The sequence below is a fragment of the Phyllostomus hastatus genome, unplaced genomic scaffold (genome assembly GCF_019186645.2).
Source record: "Phyllostomus hastatus isolate PE091 unplaced genomic scaffold, TTU_PhHast_1.1 phas_contig_210, whole genome shotgun sequence".
NCBI lineage: Eukaryota > Metazoa > Chordata > Mammalia > Chiroptera > Phyllostomidae > Phyllostomus > Phyllostomus hastatus.
In genome coordinates, this window is record NW_025333737.1 from 25513277 (window position 1) to 25537520 (window position 24244).

At 56.0% G+C, this 24244-nt stretch overlaps 2 protein-coding genes across 8 annotated transcripts in view; both read right to left on the reverse strand.

Annotated features, from left to right (window-relative positions):
* ABCC3 (ATP binding cassette subfamily C member 3) overlaps window positions 1–12836 on the reverse strand; it is a 39753-nt gene extending 26917 nt beyond the window's left edge. Inside the window, exons 1-7 of the mRNA XM_045835634.1 lie at window positions 12733–12836; window positions 3759–3935; window positions 3270–3395; window positions 2913–3050; window positions 2004–2129; window positions 1718–1779; window positions 935–1066 (exon numbers count right to left, since the gene is read on the reverse strand). Coding sequence (XP_045691590.1) covers window positions 935–1066; window positions 1718–1779; window positions 2004–2129; window positions 2913–3050; window positions 3270–3395; window positions 3759–3935; window positions 12733–12777 — 806 coding nt within the window. The 5' untranslated portion in view covers window positions 12778–12836. The remainder of the gene's footprint in view (window positions 1–934; window positions 1067–1717; window positions 1780–2003; window positions 2130–2912; window positions 3051–3269; window positions 3396–3758; window positions 3936–12732) is intronic.
* Window positions 12837–22152: 9316 nt separating this feature from the next.
* The window catches only part of CACNA1G (calcium voltage-gated channel subunit alpha1 G), a 61944-nt gene continuing 59852 nt past the window's right edge, over window positions 22153–24244 (reverse strand). For all 7 annotated transcript variants that reach the window (XM_045836225.1, XM_045836226.1, XM_045836222.1 and 4 more), the window contains one exon: window positions 22153–23459. In XM_045836225.1, the coding sequence (XP_045692181.1) occupies window positions 22725–23459 (735 nt within the window). In that variant the 3' untranslated portion in view covers window positions 22153–22724. The remainder of the gene's footprint in view (window positions 23460–24244) is intronic.

Here is a 24244-nt window from a genome sequence, read left to right on the forward strand (position 1 = left end):
CACCTGTGGCTTGCCCCGGCCTGCCCAGGGAGGATGTGGTGAGGAAAGGGACACACGGGCAGGCAAGGCTAGTGGCCTCGTCACGGGGAGCTGCGCAGGGAGGGGGTAGAGGCGATGCGGAGGGCCAGAGAAGGGGTGCCCAGGCAGACTGGGGAGCCACGGGGCTTCCCAGAGGCTCCACGTTATAGAAGCGAAGACGCTGCTGACCAAGCCCAAGTGCCAGGCTCCTCTGAAAGCTGGCTGGTGTCAGGGACTCCTGACTGAAAAAGCACCGGAGTCCCGGGCCCGGGGTTGGTGGGGGGCTCAGCCCCAGGGTCAGAGGTGGAGGAGAGGAGGACTCAGAGCCCCGTCTCTTGTGGCTGGCAGTGAGCCGGAGATGGGGTCCCTGATGGGGGGCTTCCTGGGGGAAGGCCCCTCAGCTGGAGGGTTGTCTTCTCCAGCTGCTGCCTTCAGACAGGACGAGGCAGGACTGGAGGCCCTGTTCCTCCCGAGGGGCGTCCCTGGAATCTACCTCCATGCTGGGCAAGGTGGTGCAGGGTAAGAGCAGGGGAGCCAGACAACTGGGTGTGAATTCCAGCTGTGCCACCCCCAACTGGGGGACTTTGGGTGCACCACTGAATGTCTATGTCCCCTTCTGCCACAACAAGGGGACAGCAGAGTATACACTGTAGGGGGAGACCGAGTTCACTCTGTGCTCAGGGCCACGCCATGGGTGGAGTAAGCGCTGCAAAAGCAGCAGCCGTCCTCCGGCCTCAGGACAGCTGGAGAGAGCTGGCCTCACCCAGGCCTGAGCCTCCCACTTCAGGACCCCCTGCACCTGCTCTTCTCCCTACCCCCAGCCCTGGAGCTCCCCCCAGTCAGCAGCCTCCCCTGCAGGAGACCTGGGTGCATGAAGGGGCTGGGTGGAGAGGCGTGGGCACCGGGGGGCCCTCACCGTGCTGCCTGCTTTTGCTGCTTCTTCCAGGCCTCCAGCAGCCTCTGCACCACCACCTCGGAGGAGTCTTCCTTGTTCAGGGACCAGAGGTCTCGCTCTTCCAGAGGACGCCGGTAGCCGAGAATGGCCAACCTGGGGCAGGCAGATGGCCCCAAATGGGAGTCAGAGTTTAGCGGCCTGGAGCTGGAACAAGGGTCTCCAGAAAGGAGGGTCTCCCTAGGGTGCTGTGGCCAAGGGAGGTGTCTCCTTTATTTGCCACGTGAGAACAGGCTGAAGGCCACTGCCTCCCACCCCAAGTTCCCATCTCAGGCCCCTTCTTTCCCTCTTCCCCTGATGCCCCACTGACCCCTGGGCCCTGGCAATGAAATTCACACGGGCTGGGGCCCTCTTCAGTGTGTGCAGCACAGTTACTGAGCTGTCACCCAGGTCAGACACACAATTATCCTGCCTAAGCCTTTCTGACAGGTGGCCAAGGAGGTGACAGAAGAGTGTAGAACTAATTACAGGTTTCTTCTAGCCCCTGGGCCTCTCCGCACCACCTGCTAGACGCAGGGCTGGACTAGGGTCAGGGCTGGGCCTCGCCCAGCCCTTGCACTCAGCCTCCAGCCTAAGTCTCTCCATCCTCTCTCACCCCATGGCCACTGGGGCTGGGGTTTGCAGCAGAGGGGCCAGCCAGGCCCAGCTCCTCAGGCCCCCGAACTTCCAGCCTGCTTCCCTTCCTCCCCTTACCCCCACCTCCCGGACCCCTCCCTCTGGCCCAGGCTGGAGGAAGAGCCAACTCACTTTGTGAACCACCAGAAGGTCAGGCGGGAGAAGAAGCCGGCATCAGCCTCTGGGCAGGGGTTCTAGAAGGTGAGAGTAGAAAGGGAGAAATCAGGAATGCCCACCCCCTCTCAAGGCAGAGTAGAGGGAGGAGGCCCTCTTGCCTTCCAGCTGCGAGCCCCAGGGGGCACGCTATGGAGATGACCTGGGAATGGAAGGTTCCGGAAGGGATGGGGAATGCAGGTGAGGGCCAGCCGAGGGGCGGGCGTGGAGCCTCCGTTCCCACCGGCCTCTGTGGGAAACTCACTGAGTCCGCGTTCTTCGGGGAGAACAGCGGCGGCCTCTCCCTGAAGCAGGACAGGACGAAGGCAAGGAGCACCAGGGCGGAGTAGACGTAGAAGGTGGTGAAGCGGAAGGGGTCCTCGATCTCGCCCTGCGGGGACCACAGGGAAGAGTGTCAGAACCTCAGGCTCCTCGGAGAGGGGTGGGCTGTAAGGGGGCCACTGTTCTGGGGGGACTTGCCCTGCATCGGGCACTGTGCCAAGGGCTTGCCTTCGTTGCCTGGTCTGACCCTCCTTGTCCCCCCTGCGAGGTAGGAAATCTCTGACGCCCAGTTTGCACCTGAGGACATGAGGCTCCAGAAGACTAAGGAATTTGCCCAGGATCACACAGAATAAGTGGACTATTCCAAGCCTGCGCTCTCATGAGTATATTTGACTACCTCCCCTTGAGATGGAGAAATGGGGAGACGCTGGATTGACCCCCAGTGTTCCCACCACCCACCATCAGCCTCACCACAGATCAAAAGGAAGGCTAGGAACCGAGGAAGGTGAGAAGAAAGGGCAAAACGACATCATGGAAAGTCCAGGTGAGCCAGACCTACCCATGCATGTCTGCAAACACATGTTCCCTACAGAGCTTGGGCAACCCCGTCAGACCCTGCAGTTGGGGGTGGCTACAGAAAGCCCCCTGCACTCCTGCAAACATCCAACAATGGCCCCATTCTCCGGAACTACACTGGTGCTCAGCCTGAGCACTCCCCCCACCCCCGCCCCACTCTGCTTCCCGGCAGAGATACAGCCAGGAGAGAACACCACGAAAAGGACTGAACCTCGGGAGGGGCAGAGTGGGGGAGCCTGGGACCCAGCAGTGACCTCGAACCCTGAGGTTACCCCCTGCACGAGGCTGGACTGGGCAGGTGCCCCTTTCCCCTTACCGTTGCCATAACCGAAAGGATCTTGGAGCGGAAGGGGATGATGGCACAGAGCACGCACAGGAACCAGAAGATGATGAGGATCCCCGAGGACTGCACCCCCTGCAGCCGCTCACACTGGACCAGCAGGGCGGCCAGCAGCTGTGCAGGGAGGGCGGGGGAAGCTGGGCCAGCGCACGCACCTCTGGACGTGCCCCCGTTCCTCCCCATCCCACTCGGCCGGATGTCTGTGGGGTCACCCCCATCTCCTTCCCATTGCTGAGGTGCCCAGTCTCCTCCTCCGAGCCCATGGGTCCCCCATCACCATCCCACACCCATGGGAGACCCTCCCCCACTCAGCTTCCCGGGTCCCACACTGACCATGGTGACCCCCACCACCAAGGGGGTGACAAAGTAGATGGGGGCAGGGGCCCGGCCGTGGACCAGGCCATGCAGGGAGTAGAAGAGGTCGGCCCAGGAGACGCACCACAGCAGGACGCCCACGGCCTACAGACAAGGTGCATGTTGGAGGGTCTGTCCCCAGAGGAAGGGACAGTCCCTTCCTGCTCCCGAGGCTGCCAGACCTGCCTGAGCCTGGCCCTGAGAGCTGGGCTGGGCACTGGCGGGAAGCTTCTCAAGGGTGGGAGAACCGTGATGGAAAATTTGCTTGCACCTCCCCAAGAAGGGAATGCTTCAGTTGGCTGCAAACCCAGCTGGCAAGCTGCCATGGCCCCAGGGCCGGCTGGTAAGGCTCAGGAACCTTGTCCAGCAGCTGAGGGTTTGGGAAGGGACTCATTAAGAAAAGCACCCCCACCCCACCCCCACCTTTCAGTCCCAGCCCTGCCCGAAGGCGAGCCCTGGGCCCCTGACCGTCTTGAGCCTGGAGAGGTGGGAGAGGACGATGTAGCCTCGGTGGCGGCGCCGAAGGTAGAGCAGGTAGCAGGGCAGGGTGGCCCACAGGTAGATGCAGGGGGTCCAGGCCAGCACGGAGTTCTGGAAGCACGGAGTGAGGTCTGGGTTGTTTGTGTACACCGACAGATTGGAGTCCTGGGGACAGAGGGCACAATTCAGTGCTGTGGCCGCCTTCTGCAGAACCGGGCTCTCCCTCAAGGGAAGTGGCTAGGCCAGAGAGACACTCCACACGCCGCAGGGTCAGAGGGTAAGTGGGCAAACGAGCAGGTGTGGTTCTAGGTGTGAGCTCTCCTCGGAGGACGTGGCTGTCCCCATCTCCCCATATTCTCTCTCTCTCTCAACTGCAGTGTGATTTAAGCACAACGAACTGCACCCATTTAAAGCGCACAATCCAATGGGGTGACGGTTGCACACGCCTGAGAAACCACCAGCATGGAAAGGGGCCGAGTGTGTCCATCATTCCCGGAGCTCCCCGTGCCCTGCACAGCCCATGCTGCCTGAGCAGCCACCAGTCTGCTTTCTGTCATTCTAGATTTCTACTCTTTTTTTTTTTGTAAAGTAATTTCTTATTTTATCAAAACAATATGTGCACGTGGGTGAAGAGGCCACTTCCTCTCTACGCCTCTTCCAGGAAGGGACAGAAAGCTTCCCTGCGATTTCGTGCCTCTGTTTGAAAACGGGGCAGGTCATCCCCCACCCCACCCACCTCACTGGGGGGTGTAAGCTCCGAGGCGCAATGGGATGGGGAGAGAGCTCTGTAAGTCCCCGAGCCTGGGGCGCCAGCCGCCTCAGTCTGTGTGCAGCTGTCCTGGTCCTGCACCAAAAGCCTGGCGTCCTGGGGACCCCGAGAGTCCAGACAAGCCACCCCCTGCCTTGTCTTTGACTATACCTCTACCTAAGAACTTTTTTGGAAAAGATGGGGGAATACATTCAAACACATATTTTACTAAGATTGTTTCCTCCAAGACCCGCAATCAACTAATCTTTCTTCCCTTTTTTGCAAAGAATTAGATGTTCTTTACAGAAAGCTCGGAAAATATAAACAACTGTGAGCCAACTGATCAATGTTTCTCTTCCTCCCTTCTCCTCTCTAAACAGAAATAAATAAAATCTTTAAAAAAATTAAGAGATGGGGGTGTGAGGACTCGGGTGGCCGCTTTGACCTGCTGGGAAGTCCAGCTCCAGCCTCTTTCCTTCGGACACGCACGTCTCCACTGGGCCGAGCCCTCCGACGAAGGCAGCGGGCACCAGCCATGCCCGCGTCCCCAGACTACTTATTCTAGAGCTAGGACGCCCATGGGACAGGACCTGCACGGCAAGCCCAGCACAGAACGCCCGCCCACCCCCTCCTCTCCTCTCTAGCCTGCCCGCCTTGATGGATGGCGACTCTCTCCTTCTCCCAGGCCAGAATCCTTGGAGTCATCCTTAATTCTCCTCTGTCTCTCACATGCCACATCCAACCCTCCCTCCAACCCCAATCACTCTGCCTTCTCATGAGCAGGCGGAGCTAGACGAGAGTGCTACATTCAACCGTTCTTATCTACAAAAAGGCAACCTCAGCTCGTTCTCCTTGATGGACGCAGCATCCTACCACTTCTCCGTGCCCCGTTCTCCCACCTGTACTTCCCTGCCCCGGTCTTCCTGCCGCCACGCCTGCCACTTGCCCTGGCAATCTTTTCCCAGCGCGGCAGCGAGAGGCAGATCTTAATGAAATCTAAACCAAACCACGCTCCCTTGTTCCTGCACTGGTTCAAAGCTCATTCAGTGAAAGCCGAAGTCCCCACGTGGCCCGCGACACCCTCATTACCTGCCTCCCCACACCTCTCTGACCTCATTTCCCCCACTCTTCTCCCTCACCCGCACAGCTCCCACAGCTGTCACCCACACAGCTCCCACAGCAACAACAGCTTCCTGAATAATGGGATTAAACAGCTGGATGGATCCGGTAAGTTCTAGTGCCCCCAAAGGACCTCAAGCCATGAAGGCTGAAATCCCTGCAGACCCACACAAAGGCAGGTGGGAGTGAGGGCCCGAGGTCCCTTTGCCCCAGCGAGGCCTCGGCTCTGTCAGTGACCTCCCAGCTTCCCAGCCACCCCAGACTTGTTGACAGAAGAGTAATGACTTCCTCAATTCTTCGGGGTGGGGAGAAGGGATCAATTGACATGCTCGTTTATTTCAGCGGAAATGGAGGTGCAGAAGGGGCAAGGCCCCGCTCCCACTCACTGACCTAGCGGGGCTGAGGGGCTGAAACAGCGGCCTTTGGAAGGAAGGGCCTGTGGGCCGGCCGGGGGTGGGGGTGGGGGCCAGCCTGGAGCTCACAGGCCTTCTGAAAGGGGCGGGGCCAGACCACAACTTCGGTTATTTCAGCACTGCATTGTTCCAGGATTATCTTTTTTTTTTTTTCCTTCACCCGAGGATCAATTTTTAGAGGGAGAGGAAGGGAGAGAGAAACACGGACATGAGAGAAACATTGATCGGTTACTCCCATACGCGCCCCGACTGGGGGATCAAACATGCAGCCTAGGCGTGTGCCCTGACCAGTGGTCAAACCCCCAAACTTTTGGCGATTGGGACGATGCTCCGCCCAGCTGAGCCTCCCAGCCAGGGCCCAGGATTATCACTTAATGTTCATGACAGCTGAAACCCATGGCTGGAAAATGACTGGCCCCAGCCCACGAGTGGGCCGATGTGAGGACTCGAACCCCAGGCGGTCCGGCTCCAGAGTGCCCACTCCAAACCAGAGTTCTATGGTCTTTTCCCTATGCCCTGCAGGGCTCCAGCAGGACACCCCACCTTGGGGATGGGACATACGTGTCCAGGTCACCAGAAACATGAAAAATCTCCTTTCAGCCTTGCAGCCCACCCGCCCACAAGCACCTCCTTGCTTAGGCTCTTCTCACAGAGCTGAGGCAGAGGGGCTGCCATGCCGCCCCAGAGTAGCAGCGGCTGAGGTTCTGGGAACCCTTGGACTAATCACTTAGGAGGAGAAATCCATTTGAGGAGTAAGCCCCCATCAGTCCCCTCCCCTAGCACCAAGCCCTGTGGGAACGAGCCCCAGTCAAAGAGGGAGAGGCCCCGCCGCCCAGCAGTGGCACACCCAGGTCTCAGCCTTTTCCAGGGATCCGACTCTGCCTGTTGCTTCTGGGACGGTCCCAGCAGGGCAGGGTGGGTACAGCCCAGGCACTCCGGCCCTGCCTCTGGGGTGGGTGAGCTGGCAGTCCCCGCTAGGAGCCAACGGATGGGCTTGGCAAAGTTCCCTCACTTCCTTCTGTGAGCGTGAGAGCAGAGAGCAGCGGGGTGGGAAGAAGCCAGCCCAGGAGGACAGGGGCCAGATCCTCCCGCCAGGAGCCAGGAGCTCAGAGGTTAAAGGCATCCAGCACCAACTTCACTGTCCCCAGATGGGCCGGAGGAAGGAGGTTCTAAGGGCCCTGGCCTGGCAGGAAGGACTGGTTCCTGATGGAGGAGCCTGGGTGCCCACTGGCTACCTCAGGGGCCTGCCACTGCCAGCTTCCCATAGCTTCAGGTGTCACCGTGTTTATTCCAGAGCCAATGTGCCATGTTGAAATTGATAGGGGACTCAAGAGTTGGGAAATTAGAGTTTAAGGTAAATAGTTATAAGCCTAGTAAGTAATGCATTTGTTAAAGCTTTTGTTTCAGAAACTACAGATAAGCCCCCCCCCCGCCCAGCGCCCCTCCTGGGCAAACAGCCGACCTCCTGGGGCACTGCTGAAGATTGCTGCCTGGGGACAAGTGGGGGGCATCTGGGCCTTTGTGTTCCATGGAGCGAGAGAGGACCACCCACCCCTGGGAACAGCTAACTGCCCAGGGCAACATTCTGCAGTTATTAATCTAATTGTCCCTGAATTTCAAAACCCCTCACCACACTTTGTTCCTGTCATAAAAACGCTGGCTTGGAAAGAAAATGTAAGATGGGTCCATTAGGGCACAGGTGGCAAACACAAGGCCCGAGGGCCCACCTTGTTTCCACCCAGCGGTAGTGCGAGCTCTTGCTCAACTGTGAAGGAGCAGTTACATGTATACAGTCCTGAAATTACATGTGGCCCTTTGCAGGCAACTGCCAGGCTGATATGGCCCCCCGTGAAAATGAGTTTGACACCCCTGCATTCAGGTATGAACCTGCCGTCTTCTCAGATCGCTGGCCATCTGAGAATAAAGGGCCCATAAAGATTCAATCCCTGTCTCTGCCCATTGGGTTTGGCACGTGACAGGCGGTGTCTTTTCCGGTTTCAACATCAGAGTCTTATCCATTACTCATGAGTTTCCAGTGGTTACCTACTCAGGCTAGGAAGCAAGCCAGGAGGAAGAGCCTGGGAAGGCGGTGATACCCAGGAGCCAGAGAGTTCAGAAGGCCCTGATCGCGGCTTTGCCAGCCCCCCTCCCCAAGCCTGAGGCCCAGGCTCCCAAACGGGGCAACTAGACCTGAACCGGGCTCCAGAGCCTACCTAAATTCAGCTGGAGCCCAGAGACAGAGATTTGCTCCAAGTCACATGGCTAGTGAGTGACAGAACGGGGCAGGTTGGAGCAGAGCAGGAGACGCGGGGAGCTGAGCCTCTGAGGGACTAGGGCTCAGCCCCAACCCAGGGTGGGTAAGCAGTCCAGGGAGCAGTGGAGGTGCTGGCACCTGAGCAGTGAGAGACCCACAGGCTTCTACTAAGAGCTACCACTAGGTAAATTCCAAGTCTAAAGTGAGGAGAGCGCCAGGGGAAGGGAAGTCTGGAAAATCAGAGGAGGGCCCAGCCAACCTCGCACTGGCCACACCTTCCCTCTCCCTAGGTGGCCATGGAACTTCAGAGTGGGACCCCCAACTCCTTCCTTCATTTGAATCATCTCTCCACGATCACCACCAAGTAAGTAGTCACTAACCATGTGCTTGCATACCCCCAGTGATGGGGGAGATCACTACTCATCAGGCAATCACTGCCACTTCCAGACAGCTGTCTAGAGCAGGACCTTCTGATTTCTGAGCCATCACCAGCCTCCCAGGAGCTTCCTGGGGCCCTTAGATCAAGGCTGATTCTGCAACAGGTCAGGACGTCCTGAGGGTAGCAGCCCTGGGCCCTTCTCTATACACTGTCTTCACCACCTGGGTGCTGCTCAGAACAGAGAGCAACCCTCCAGGCAAGGGACAACAGGGTGCAGCAAAGGGACACCCCATCTCCTTGGTTCTAGAGGTATCCCTAGCTTTATGCGCCCTGGGCAGTTTGGTCATAGTTTATTCTTTTGGAATTTATTTCTACTCCCAAGTCTGGCTCAAAGATGTTGGTAATCTGACCCAGACTAGGTAGAGATGAGAGAAAGATTAAAAAAATTTAGCTAAATCATTCATCTGGTACACAGTGTGTGCGTACACATGTCCAGGGGTCAAGGGTCCCCTCAAGCCTGCTACCCCCAGGTTCATCTGGGGTTGAAGTTACAAAATCCCCAGCAAGCAGCTGAAAAGGGAGCCCCTGACCCAACGGCCCAGCCAGCCCCTTTCTCGTAGGTCTTGCCAGATTTGACATCCCTTTCTAACCTTGTTTCTCTTTCTCTTCACTCCTCTTCCCAGGAACAGCTTGACCGTCAGCCATAATTTTTCGGCTGTCAGTATCGTTTCACATTCTCTGTCTCCTTTGATCTCTGCAAGAATCTTGTGAGGCGGCTGGGAAGTGGCTTATTCCCCCATTTCCCAGGTGGAGAAACTGCGGCTGTGAGACTAAGCTCGTGAAAAGACTTGGCAGCCAAGTGGCTCAGAGGGGCCTAAACCACGCCTCTCCACCCCGCCCCCCCCGCCCCCCAACACTTCACCTCATCCCGTTTTTTCACTCCAGGCTCAGGAACTTCCTGGCTGCCCTAAACTACTTCCCACAAGATAGGTCAACCACAAGCTCCTAAGATAAAAGATTCAGGGGCAGGTATACCTGAATCATATACAATGCGAATGAAACACAAATTTGCACACCACTAAAAGAATAGCCCCAGAGTTCCAGGCCTTCTGGAGAACTGAGCTAGAACTGAGGCTCTAGCTCCAGCCTGTAGGCCCCAGGTCCTCCCTCGTCTCAGCTGTGCAAACCTCCCGGGATGAACTGGGAGCCTTCCTGCTTTCTAACTACCCCACCCCGAGTTACAGGCCACACTGGGTGCAGCCTGGAACAACTCTCAAGAGCCAAGAAGATAATTGGAAGATGGAGGGTGTGTAGAGACTGGGGTGAGGAAGAGGAGCAGTCACCTCCCTGGCCCCTTGAGTTATCCAAGCAGACACCCTACGTGGACTACATCCCTGAGACCTAATATAGATGCGTCGACTCCCACGGACTCTGAGGTCCTCAGAGGAGGTAACAGTTCATGAGCCACACGAAGTTCAGGGACAAGGGTGCCCAGAAGCCCGATGGTGCACAGTCAGGCAATAGCAAAGTTGGAACCACATCTCAGGCGTCCCGCTTTCCAGGCCAGCACCCTGCACCTGACTGTTGTGCGACCTTGACAGGCCCGTTCCCTCCCTGGCCCTTAGTTTCCCCAGGTCCACCATGAGGAGTTGGGCTAACTCCTCCAAGTTCCCAAGCTCTGACATTCTTGAGTTCTCTGATATCATGAAGAGTGGAGCCAAAAGAAATCTCAGTTTGGAACAAGAAGGGGACCCTGAGTATCCCGACTCCAAGTTCCTCAAAGCCTGTCTCTGTACAGTCCTAAGCTCTCAGGGTCAACTGTCCATCCAGGAAGAAAGGGCCCTTGCACTTGGACACATCTGCCCCCTTGATGCACAAGCCCTCTGCTTGGTCTCCCAGACATCATGGCCATGCCATAGCCACACCAGCCAGGCTCAAGTGGACAGTGAAAGAAAATACAGTTGACCCTTGAATAATGTGGGTTTGAACTTCATGGGTCCACTGATAGATTATTTTCACTTGACCCACTCAATTCAATTGAATGGTACAGTTCAAACCCACGTTGTCTGAGGATCACCTGGCGGTTGGAAATTCATGTATTTGGAAGACCAACTTAAGTTATGCACAGATTTTCAACCGCATGGGCGGTGGGTACCACTGACCCCCACATTGTTCACGGGCCAACTGTATACTCATGAGCAAAAGGTGCAACCTCCAGATTCTGGTGGCCAGTAACCAGTCCAGGCTGGATGATGGATGGTGTTGACGCGGGGCTGGGCAAGAGAGCAGCTTCAAAAACCTTACACAATCTGATTAACCCTTTAGTGACCCAGAGAAAAAGAGAAATTCCCCAAAGATACTTTTTTACAGCTGCTCCATTGCCCTGGGTTTCAAAAATCCGTGTAACCCTCACAGCCCATTCCAAACACGGCCCATGAGCAGGGTATCTGACTGCTTAAACACTGGTGTGCATACACACATGTACACACCTGTGGGTAACACATTGTGGGCACACACACGCTAAGCACATAGGTACAAATACTCGAGGCCCTGGATTCGGGACCAGCCTATGGGGGAGGACCACAGACAAGCCTTTTAAGTCTGAGCCTATCTGTGAAATGGAGACACTACCACTTGCCTCCCCGGGCTGCCATGGAATCAAGGCAGCTGCTGGGAGGAGGTTCTGAAAACTGCAGGAAGGCTCTGGGGCTGTCCACAGTCAGTGCACCTGAGCTGCGCCGGGGGCTGGAGTGGGCAGCCTGGAAAGCACCCTGATGTCTGAGAAAGGGGGTTGGTGTATCAGTCCGTAAGAAACATTCAAACCTGCAGAGAATTTTTTGGGTGAGTTTATTGGAACCAAACTAACAACAATCGCCAGGAAGCAGCATCTCAATGGACTGAGAAATGCTCAGCGGAATGGCAGTTTAGCAACTTACTTTATACATTAGAATCAAAGGAGAAGCCACAAGGGGGTTACATGAAGTCCACTGGTGACAGATTAGGGAGGTGGGAGAAAGCAAAGGTGGGGGGGTACCTCTGGGATTGGATAAAAGGTAAAATGATGGACACATACTTCTTTTACATAGGTGGGTAAAGGATAGTTAACAATCAACAATTAACATAACAATAACAATGAGGGGGATTTGTGGTCTCAGCTTGTGCCCAAGGGGTTTGGGGGGAAAGAGGGAAGTTACATAGCTTTTATAAACATAGCTATTTTTTAAAACATAGCTTTTATTCCAAAGCTATGTTACCATAGATGTGAAAAGACAACAGACAGGCTTAGTTAAAGGTTGACCTTTGTTAGGGAAAAATACCGGTGCAGGACGTGACTATCCGCCATGAACTGCTTTTAGTTAATCAGTTTTAATTTTAGACCATTGTGGTCACTTTAAGTCTCAGAGTTTGTAAGGCTGCCTTGCAGGCCTCCCCTAAGCTTGTCAGGTTAATATGTGGCCCCTCTTCTTCCACACCAGGGAATTCTGGGATCCTTGTACCCGTAGGGGCCTGCCTCCAGAGTGAGGTCTGCCTCTCCCTCCTAAGGCCAGGGCAGTGAGGGCCGCCTGCTCTCCTGCTGCCTTTGTTCCCAGAAAACAAGGTGGCAGGGACCCTTTCAAAAGACGGCAGAGCCCAGCGGAGCAAACCTCCAAAGAGTACCTGGTTGAACAACTCCGGGTGCCCTGGACCACAGGGGAGCTGTAGGAGTGCTTAACTGAGCCTTAGTACCGGGTCGTCAGGACTGTAGTTAATGGGGAAACGCCCCTTCTGCACCCTGCGGTCAGCCTCAGAGAGGGACCGGAGCCAGGCAGCAAGTGGGAGCATCTTCCGATTCCGGGGATGCCACTGGCTGTGTCGGGAGGACCTAGTGCCTCGCTTTTCCCAGCTCCTTCACGCTACGGAGGAAGGGCAGGACAGGTCGGTTCCCGCCTGCCTCTAGCCACCCGGCTCTGGGCGCAAGATGACCCCCTCACGGTATCGCATGGCCCCCTCCCCGGTGCCTTTTCAGGGGCTCACTGGTGCGTGACCTCGGTCCTGGGACTCCTCCTTACCCAGAACTTGGAGCCGAGCTCCCCGGAGCCGCACAAGGAGTCCATCCCGCCAATGCTCAGCTGCGGCGGCGAGGAAGACCTGAGCAGTCAATCGCAGGGCATCCTGGGATACAGTGGGCGGGCCAGACGCTTCCCCCGCCCCTCACTCCGCCCCCTCCCCTTATCCCCGCCCCGCCAAGCCCTACCCTCAGGCCCTTGGGTCTAATTCTCCTGTCCCAGCGAATGCTACAGAGCTCCGCTGAACCTGCAGCTCTGGGAGGCACTTTAGGCGAGGTGGGTGGGGAAAAGTCATTGACACAGTGGCCACTGTGCCCACTGTGTCCCGGAGTGGCCACTGAGCCACATGGAAGAGATGCCGCTCCAAGTACTGAGATGGATAGGACCGGAACAGGGTCTGTTTTCAAGGGGCTCACACCCACTCCCACCATGCACAGCTCTGTGGGGGCTGATGAGTCACTGAGACCTGAGAGGGACCTAGCAAGACTCTCCGGGAATAGATCCTTGGAAAGGCCACGTGCATCTCTGGAGCTCAGTCTCCTTATCTGTAAAATGGGAAGACTTGTGTTCCCAGACAGTCCTCTCCACACAGGTTTCTGGAGAGCCAGCAGACACCCCGGCATAGCGTGCGCGTGTGTGCACATGTACCTGAGGGGAAGGGGACAGGCTGGGGTTCTGGCATCATCCAGGCGGTGGCTTTCTGATTCTCTTAAATTGTTGCTTTCCTGCGGTCCTGTGGCTCCCTGATCTTGTGTGTATGGCTTTAGCATCACTCTGTGCCTCCATGTTCACTTCTGAAAAATGGACAGAGGACCTACCTCCTAGGGTTACTTTGACGATTAAACAGGAAAGGTACATAAAACGTCAAGCACATTGCAGGAACGCTTAGTAGGCACCCAGCATGGGTTAATTTCCTCCACCTCAGCCTGGTCAGGGTGGAGGATGGGCAGGTGAGGCCCCAGGAAGAGACCACGCTGGCACACTGGCACCCTCTTCCTAAGGATGAGTCTCCACGTTCCCATCTGGAAAATGGGTTTGGGGTCAGTAGCCTCTTTCTGCTTGCCCCCGCTTGGCCATGCTGGGGTCCATCCCTCCCTTCATTTCTCGTTCCCCCAGTCACCCTCTCTTTCCTAACAGGATCCCAGAAAGCCAATTCATCATCCCTTCTCAGGGCTGCAAAGGAATCGCTGCCTCCTCTCCACAGCTCTTTCTCCAGGTCCCTCTCTCCCCTGCCCTCACTTCCCCAACCTTGTTCCTGTCCATGGCATCTGCCCAGGTTTACCCCTGGTGATTCTTTCATTGGCTCTTATTCTTTTTTTTTAAGATTTTATTTATTTTATTTTCAGAGCAAGGGGAAGGGAGGGAGAGAGGGAGAGAAACATCAATGTGTGATTGCCACTCATGTGTGCCCCTTACTGGGGACCTGGCCTGCAACCCAGACATGTGCCCTCACTGGGAATCAAACAGGTGACCCTTTGGTATGCAGACCGGCACTCCTTCCACTGAGTCACACCAGCCAGGGCGGCACTTGTTCTCAAGAGAAAGTATTTTCTTCCTTGGAGTGATCAGCAAGATATTGCAGCAGCAGCCAGCCACTCACTACTTGTTCTTCTGGACAGGCAGGAAGTCACCAGAAAGAAGTGTCTGAGGCCATGGGCTATCAGAACAGAGATCTGAGCTGGGGCATGCCAGCAGGGTGGACAAAGCTCCCCCTTCCCAGCCAGTGGGACGGGGGCCTTTTCCCTCCACTGGGCAAGTCTTCTCAGCTCCTTGTCTGCCCTCTTCTCCCTTCCAGTCATCCCATCACACCCCTTACTCTGAATCAGAGACTTCACAGAGGTTTCACACTCTTGTCCCGATGTGCCTTGGATTATATTTGTTGTGAAGAGCCTGTCTTCCCTGCCAGTCTGAGAGGCACCCAAGGGCAGGGATGGACTGAGTTACCCACAATCCCCCTCTATGCCTTGGGCAGTGCCTTTTGCATGCCATGTGACCTCAACAAATCCCTTGATGCTTCTTGGATTCAGTTTCTTCAGCAAGTTGAACCAGATGCCATCTAAGGTCTCTCCTAGCTCAAGTGATCCAGGCTTCTATGGTCTGAGCAACTAGCAGCCAACCTTCAACCCTTCCCCTCACCCTGATCTTGGCTTCACCAGCACCTGCTACCCTTGTGTTTTCATCTCGGTCTACCCATCAGCCTCCCCTGCCTCCCTCTCTCTTCTCCTGTTTCTTCTCTAAAGCACCAGAGGAACCATGAGGCTGGCTGGGGGCTCAGGGTCATTCAGAAGGTGAGTCCCCCAAGCTGTCCTCCTTCCTGAAATGGGGAACACAGGATGGGCCCACTCAATTAACTAGCACCAGAGCTGGCCAGGCTGTCCGCTGGTTAGAGCTGTGGTGTGGGGCCAGGCCCTTGGGTTCTGTCTTCAGCCTTGAGGCTGCAGCACCATCTCCTTTGGCCCAGCCTTCTCGTGTTGCCGTTGGAGAGCCCTTCTCCAGCTGCTAACCTCCGAGATCATGGCGGGAGCCCTGGGCCATCCTCACCTTCTCCCGACTCCCTTGACTCATTGAGGGTTTGCCCTTCCTGGCCCCTCACGACATGTGGTTCTTGCCATACAGCCCTTGAATAATAACCACAGTATTCCTAAGACATCATGGTTTAGGTTGTTCTCACGAGAGCAAGAAAATGGAGGCCTCGGGACGTCTGGTGGTGGCAGAGGCCGGATGTGCTCCACATCTCCTGAGTGCCGGCTCCTTGCATGCAGTCCCCTTGGCAGATGCACTTCCTGTGTCTGTAGCCCTGGCACTCATGCCCCCAGCCCGCCTTCAGGCTTACTTGGGCTACTTGGGCTACGCTGCCCCCTAGGCCTCACCTCCCTTTGTGCACCTCGAAAACTCTATTCATCCCTGAAGATTTCACTCAAGCCCCGCTCCCTAAAGCCTTCCTTAAACCTCCCTCACCCCAATCCTGGGCTAAGGGACCCTTCCTCTGCACAGCCCTTCCTCCCTGTGTAGTATTTGCGGATTGTCTCACTTACTCTTCCAGAGATGGTGGCCAGCTTAAGGATAAGAGCCAAGTCTTGTTTATCGCCGTATCAGCACCCAGCACAAGGCTGGGCAAAGTCTGTCCTCAGGAAATGTTTGTTGACTGACTAAACAGTGATATAGTAGGTGATTAGACAGATATGAGCAGAATAGAAACGATAGGCCAGGCCAGGTAGAGAAGGTCAGAAAGCCCTGGGTACCTAGCAGCAGGCAAAACTGGGAAAACAAGTATTTTAGGACCTTGCCCCCAAGGTGACCTTTCCTCCCCCAGCATATCACTGGCCGTTCGCTTCAGACCCTCCCCTGACCTTTCCTCCCCTAGTGTGTCCCTCCTCACGCAGCAGACTCCCTTAGAGCAGGAACAAGGACACCGGGGAATAGCCTCAGAAGACTGCCATACAAGCCCTGCACGACCACTCCCTTAGGCATTAAGTGTGCAAGTCGGTGAGGTTCTGCCCCGCATCAGATAATCTTAGAAACAAGGCCTGGGGGCTGTTGACCACAGAGACAGAGTTTCGGTGGAACTGGAGGTAATCTCCAGCCCCAGAAAAGCAGCAAAGCCAGGGCTGGCATCTGGACCAGCTGTGAAGACTAATGAAGATCCTCCTGCCCTGGCCCCAGCCCATCAGTGGAGACCAAGACCCTGTGGAGACACCCCTGGGAAGTTAATGAATCGTCTGTTGAGATCCTCCCCTGAGACCTCCAGATAAAAGTCCTTAAGACAAGGATCCAGCCCTGGCTGGTGGGTCAAGTTGGTTGGGCATTGTCTCACAAAGAGAAAGGTCAAAGTTTGATTCCCACTCGGGGTACAAGCCTGGATTTCGGGTTCCATCCCCAGTTGGGGCTCCTATGGTAGGGAACCAATCAATGTTTAGCTCCCTCTCTTTCTTCCTCGTCTTCCTTCTCTCTAAAAACAAATAAATAAAATCTTTTTTTAATAGATTTATTTATTTTTAGAGAGAGACGGAGGGAGGGAGAAAGAAAGGGAGAGAAACATCAATGTGTGGTTGTGTCTCGCATGCACCCTACTGGGGACCTGGCCTGCAACGCAGGCATGTGCCTGACTGGGAATCAAACCAACAACGTTTTGGTTTCCATGCCAGCATGCAATCCACTGATCCACACCAGCCAGGGCAAATAAATAAAATCTTTAAAAAAATAAATAAAGTCAATAAATATGCCCTGGGGTGAGGATTAAAGAAAAAAAAAGACAGTAACCCAGCTCCTTCTCTCTCTGGAGTGCGCCCGTGCCTTTCCCTGTCTGCTCCTCCCAGGAGCATTTTCTTGGCCTTTCTTTCCCCGAAACTCCAAGCTCCCCTCTTTCGCCTCTGGAACTTGTTTTCTGAGCCCGTGCAACCCCGCTGGCTCACTTCTTCTACCTCTGTGACTTTCTCAATAAACTTTCGCTTGTATTTGAGCCTTGGCCCTGAGTTCTTAACCAAACCCAAGGACCAAGGTCTAATGTCTGGTGCTGTTCACCATTAACATAAGTATCTCATACCCTAAGAAGAAGTCATAGGTGAGACCTATGACTGCTGTGACACTGCTGTGGCATTAGGCACAGTCCCAGGGGTGGGCACTGCCCACTCTGTTTTTGAGTTTTCAGAACCAAGCTGTTCCCAGCTGGAGACACTGAAGGAGGCAATAGAGACCTTGTGGGTTGGGCTGCAGCAGAAAGAGGGAGGGGACCTACCCCGGCTGATGTGCCCCAGCTTCCCTTCCCCCTCCCTGGCTGCCTGCAGCTCCAGGCAGAACAGAGTGTGTTGCTGTACCTCCCCTGCCCGAGAGCCTCCCAGGGGAACCCAGCACTGGGGATTTCCTGGCAGGGAGATGGAGAGATAAAATGATTGCAAGGTACAGCTCTGAGCAGGAATGACAGCAGAGAGGAGAAAGCAGAGCAAGGCAGGGACAGGGAGACCCAGGGACAGGAAATGCTACAAAGGAGAGGCAGGTGCGAACTACGAAGCGGGGAGGGAGGGGCGATGGCCAAGGCACGTTGCTAGCTCTCCCCTACAATCATTGCCTGATTCCTTTTAACCCCTAGTGTCTGCTTGAAGGCCTGGAGCACCCCCAAACCAGCCTCCAGGCCCCAAACTCCAGCCTTCTCCTTCCCTCCTGTTTCCTCCAGACCCCGGGCTGGTGGGGGCCGCATGGATCCCACTCAGCCTCAGCAAGGCTGCCTCTCGGCCCCCAGCCTGCACTCAATCCGAGCTGACACATGTGTGAGCACTGGCTGCTGTGCCCGTCTCAGGAATTTCCAAGGCAAGAAGAATTCATTAGCTCCACAGGCCACAGTCAGCAGTTCCCTCACCTGGACCAGGGCTAGGACACACAGAGTTTCAAAGTTCCCTTGCAGAATTCCCACCTGGGTGTGTCACCTCCTTGGTCTGCCTTGCTGTGCCCTCGGAGCAGGGCAGCGGCCAACATCTAAACTCACTTTGTTGTTGTTGTTGTTGTTAATGGTACATTTTTCCTAAAGATTTTATGAATTTATTTTTAGACAGAGGGGAAGGGAGAGAGAAGGAGAGGGAGAGAAACATCAGTGTGTGATTGCCTCTTTCATGCCCCCTACTAGAGACCTGGCCTGCAACCTAGGCATGTGCTTGCCTGGGAATCGAACCAGCGATGCTGTGGTTCGCAGGCCAGTGCTCAATCCAATGAGCTACACCAGCCAAGGCCTAAACTCACTTTTGAGTTAATTCCCCTCCTGGCAACCACTGTCCTGGTCCCCTGGAGTTAGGCAGGGATCCCTGGGCACCACGGTTAAGCACTCGGATAGCTGGGCTTCTCCACACACAGACAAGTCCTTCAGCGGGCCCCGTGAGCCTGTTTCCTCTTTTGAGGGGCATGGTATGCAGAGCGCCTCCCCATGGAAGGTGTCCATTGGTGCTGGTATCCTCTTCCTGGCTTGGCCCCTCTGCAGAGGGAGCACTGGGTGCACTGGCACCAGGTGAAGGTGACTTACGTGTTCTGCTTCTGGTGCCTGATGTCCTCCCTCCACTGCCATCGCCAGCCCCACAGGTGGGGCCACTCAGCTGGCCCAGGAGAGCAGGCAGGAGGCCGTGGGCACCAGGCTGTGATGGGAGGGGACTAGGAGTGACTATGGAGGGAAAAATGCTTAGAAAGTGGGAGAGGTCTGGGTGGGGCAGGGGGAGACAAAGGGGTGGAGGAGAAAGAGGTGCCCTGAGGTTCACGGGCGGCATGATGTTGGGGAAAGGTGGTTCCTGGGAAACAGGGTGGTCACAGAGCCAGCTTTGGCCAGCCCTTGGACAAACACCTCTGCTTACAGACACCTTTTTTGTGGCTTAACCTCTCTCTCCATGCCAGGTGGATGGCTGTGGGCTTCTCTAAGTCTCTGAGCGTGCAAAGCTGGGAGTTCATGTGTGCATTTCTGTGAACACAAGTGTTTTTGTGCCCTGGCTGGTGTGGCTCAACAGATTGAGCACCAGCCAAAATATCACCGGTTCAATTCCCAGTCAGGGCACACGCCTGGGTTGTGAGCCAGGTCCCCAGTTGGTGGCGTGTGAGAGGCAACAGATCAATGTTCTGTTCTCTTCCTCTTTCTCCCCTCTCTCCTCTCTTCCCAGTCAGGGAACATACCTAGGTTGCAGGTTCAATCCCCAGTCAGGGTGCATGTGGGAAGCAACAAATCTGTTTCTCTCTCACATCAATCTCTCTCTCTCTCTCTCCAAAATCAATAACCATATCCTTGGATGAGAATTACACAAACAAAAAAGAACAACACCCAATTCTGCCATTTCCTGGCCATGTGACCTTGGGCTAACGTCTCTGAATCCAAAGCCTCACGGGAAAATGAGAGAACCGATACATCGCTGGCTCCGGTGTTGTGAGGAGTGAGTGAGAGACTGCATCTGAGCCTCAGACTTGGTTTAGCGCTAACCCAGCTCACTCCTCTTCCCAGTCCCCCTACAGCCAGACAGACCTTTTCCTGGAGTCTGGGGGCAGAGGAAGCATACGCAGCCAAGCCTGAGGTGGGAGCCTGCAGCTGTTGACATACCTTCCTTGGAACCCCCGGGGAGGAGGCTGGGAGCAGAAGTGCCAGGGCAGATGCTCTTACCTCCAAAAGCCCCACGTCCCTGAAGCTCCTGGCCGGTGGTTCCAGTTCTATCCCCTTGGGGGCCCTAACCCAAGACCTGCCGCCTCCACGAGCCCTTCCCCGCCCCCAGCCTCCTCAGACCCCTCTACTCCCTGCCCCCAGTGCCCCGGCGCAGAATCAAAAAACCACCCAGACAAGCATTGTGAGGGTAGCATCGCTGTTATTATTACTACCGTTAATAAGATCCAGCAGAGTCACATTTCCATTTCAAAACCCTTTTAATGGGACACAGCAGTTTCCATCATCCGGAAAGTCTTTACATTCTTCGGGGAGCTGCCATAGTCCCTCCCCCACCAGGCATTCACTTGGACTCTGGGGGTGGGGGTCTTGGGCTAGAATGGAGGGGACAGGGCTGCAGCCCAGCTGTCTGGCTTTACCTTGGCCCCGAATCCTCCAACCATTAGAGGGAAAAAAAGGTCCAGAACCCCCTCCCCAAATTCCCCAGCCTTACTAAGGAATAGACAGCTACAGAATTCTATAAAAATATGAAAGCTTAATCTGCCTGCCTAGGTGATAAAACTAGGAATTTTATACAGTTTTGCTTTAAAAAAAGGGGGGGGGCTGCTTTTGCATACAAGCACCGTCCCCTCTCCCCCCGCCCAGGGAGGACAGAGGAGAAAGAATCTGATGTTACTACAGGTGTTTGGGTCAAAGCCCAGGAGGCTCAAACTAGGTGTTGGCTGTAAGGACTGGTGTCATTCCTGTCCAGGTTAGGAACCACGAGGTCGGAAACATGAGGTTGAAAAAGCCTCTGGCTTCAACACCTAGCAGTCTGGCACCCTCCCCTTCACCCCCCCCCCCAAGTCTCACCAGCACCCCTCCTGTCCCAGGTTAAGACAGCAGCGGCTGTGAGGGAGGGCTGCCAGCCACTGTTGAGGTTTCAAGCATCCCGGGGTTTGAAGGTGCTGGGCATGTCCAGGGGAGTGGGTCTGGGGTGGGTGTTTGTGGGGTGCTGGCAAGGAACAGGCTGGTTGAGCCCATGGTTGGTGCCTGTGGCGCTGCCTTTTGGCACCAGGGTTTCAGAGAAGAGAATATAGCCCATGGTAGCACCAGAAAGGAGGTTCTGGGTCATGGCGCCAGCCTCTCCACCTCTCTTTCTTCCTTTCCCTCCCTCCTCCGGGCTGGTTCCCATGGGGAGGGCAGCAGCAGGCTCTGTAAACACCTTTCAGGTACTTATTTATCACCCCCCAGGGGCCGACTCCCTATTAGGCAGCCTGGCTTCCTGACCCTACCAGTTCCACGGGGGTGGGGGGGGCGGTGGCCAGTGGGGGTGCACAGCAGCCTGCTGTTTATACAGCTTAATCCCATTACCTGCCCTCACGGGCCAGTGCTGGCAGTGCTGGCCAGCGCCGCACTCCCTGCCCCCAAAGTGGGAGGCTGGAGGCCGGACCACTCAGGTCACGCCTGCTGAAGGCTGGGAAAAGAAAACCCAGAAGCACACCAGCCCACGGCTCTGATTTCGGCAGCCGAGACTCAGACTCAGTTGGCCCATTAACTAGAACAGCTTCATTATGCCGATTTCCAGCTTTCAATGCTCGGCTGATAGCTGTCAGCAGAAATAAGAGTTAATCTGGAATTACATTCACAGAGCTGCCTGGCTCAGAGGAGGCAATAAAGCGCTGAAGCCGGAGCAGATCCTATCTGCCGAGGCTTCCCCTCGCATGGGGGGCGGGGGGCGGGGGGCGGGGGGCGGGGGGGCCGGGGCATCTCCCCTCCTCCATAGCTCCAGGGCGGGGGGGGGCGGTGGGGGGGGACTGAAAGGTTGCAGCAGCCCTGGGGAGAGGCACATGGCTTCTCTCAACCTCAGACATGGACGCACACACACCTATATACTCACTCATATGTGCACTCATACACACTCATACGCACACTCATTTATACACACACATCCATACACTCATACACACTCACTCATATACACACATGCATTTATAGACACATCCATATACATCCATTCATCCACACACTCACACACATCCACACTCACAAACTCACACACCTACGCGCAGAGGCAGCTGGGACCGCTCCCCTCCCCCCTGCCCACACCCCTCCTCCAGGAGCCCCGCTCCAGTGCCATCTGGAAATGCCTAACTGTCCCTTGTGCTTTTACTCTGCGCCGTGATTAACTTTTTATTTTGGAAAATTACTTTATTATATAGATATAGATATGTATGTATGTATATATAAAAAGGTTCCATTTCATTTGTAAAATCTTATTTTTTTCTTTTTCTCTTTTTTTTTTTCCTACAGAAAATGATGACGAGGTTCAAGGAGAAAATAAGTTACATTGCAGTTTCCAAAATCGTTCTCGCTCTCCGCGGAGGACGGGCCACCGTCAGGGCTGCGATGCACTCGCCGTCCCAGCTTGTGCTTTGCAAGAAGAGGGGATATAACTAGATGGGTGGTTTTAGGTTAAAATAGCCAAGAGACAGACGCCTTCGCCTCAAAAATATTCTGAGACACATAAAAGTAGAAGGAAACAAGTCTCTTCAGTCACAAAATGTCGTACATCCCGCATATACTAGATTCAATTAATTTAATAAAATAGAATATACATAGAGATTCTGCACAAACGTATTGCTTTCTCCCAACAGCTCCTGGTGTCGGGAACCTCAGCTACACTGGGCCTCTCTCCTTCCGCCGGGAGCCCGGGCGGTCAGGGCCGCCGCTTCCAGGCCTCTGGAAATCCTGCTGTCGCCAGTGCCCAGTGCCACTGAGGCAGGGAGGAGCCCCTCCTCGGTCTCCACGTGGGACTTTTGTCAGGAATATAGCCCAGGAGGAGGAGCTAGGATTTGGCACCCAGTGGAGAAAGGTGAGTGGGAGAGTGGGGCAGGACTCAGGGGTCCAGGTCTGCCGGGTCAGAGGGTAAACCGGAGACACCCAGCATGTCTTTCTTTGGGGAGGGCGAGGCAGCCATGCTGTCAGGGGGGCCAGAGGCCGAGAGATCCTTGGAGTCGCTGGACGGAGCCCGCCGCCGGAGGCAGATGCCAGGGCTGGGTGGGGGCCGAGCACCCTGGCTCTCTGGGGGGTCTATTGAGATACTGGGTGGGCTGAGTTTTTTCTTGGGCCGGCTCCCGGGCCCCCCGAGAGGTGGCCCTCCGAGGCTAGAAGGGCCGGGGTCCAGGTGGGCTTGGGAGCCGCTGTCCAGGCAGCTGACAGCAATGGAGTGCCTCCTCTGTTCCTCCAGCCAGGACGCGGGCCGGCGCTGGCAGCTCTGGGCCTCCACGCTATAGCACTTCTTCAGGTCCCTCGCAGACGGGGGCTCCTCCTGGCTGCCGACCGCCAGGAGGTCTCCTGAAATCCAGCTCAGCTCCGTGTCCAGCTCTAAGCTGCTCCTGGCCTCTGGTGGGCTTTTGCCCCAGGTGGGCTCTGGGCCCGGGCAGGGGACCGGTGGGTGCGTGTGCTTCGAGATCTTGCTCTGGCTGCGGGAATGCTGCTGTACCTGGGTGCTCAGCCGGCCCCAGAAGGAGGAGGTCCGGGCCAGAGGTGGGGAGGGCCCGCTTGCCTCTGACAGCAGGTCCTCCCTGCTACCCAGGCCCTGAGCATCCAGGGAATCGGTCCTTATTGCTGCCTGTACAGGGTGGAGGGAGGGGAGGCTCAGCCTGGGGGCTTCCTCTCCCCCATGAACTGTCCCACCACTCAAGCCAGATAGCCCTCTCCCCCCCACTCCAGGGAGCTGCAGGACCACCCCAAACAGGGCTACCAGTATTCGCTCCTGTTAGGAGATGGGGGCCATGTGCATGCTGTCCTTTAGCCTCCCCCCCTGTCCCCCAAGCCTGCAATTTTCAGTCCTGGGGACACAAGAAAGCGCCGGGCCAGCTCTGCTCCCCAGCTGGCTCCTTCAGGCCTCCCTGCCTCTGCCTAGGCTCTTGGGCCTTAAGCACCCCTCAACCTTATGGGCTCCGGTCCTGCGTGACGTAGTACCCGGGAATCTCAACCCTCAGATACAAGGGCCCCCTTCCTCTTCTTTGTGCCCTGCCGCCCCAGGCGCACGAACATCCCAGTGCTGGGACTTTAAAGATCTGAAAGGTGTAGGTCTCTGCGGTCAGACCCTGAGTTCTGGAGGGCAGGGCTGTCTTGCTTGTCTGTGTCCCCAGGGCCTGGCACACGCGGGCTGCTCAGGGAGTATCTGCAGGATGGATGAGGGTAGGGTGGAGCAGATCCGCATGTGGCTATGTGCACACATAAGGGCACACACAGCATGGGCCGTGGGCTTGCCACCGGGGGACAGACAAGCCTCCCCTGGCTACAGGAGCCTCTGCTCTGTGCCCCTGGAGTGCGGGCTCTGGGACGCAGGCCCCTACAGTGCCTCGGGCCTCTTCGCTAGGCCTAGACGTACAGAGAATAGGGAGGCGG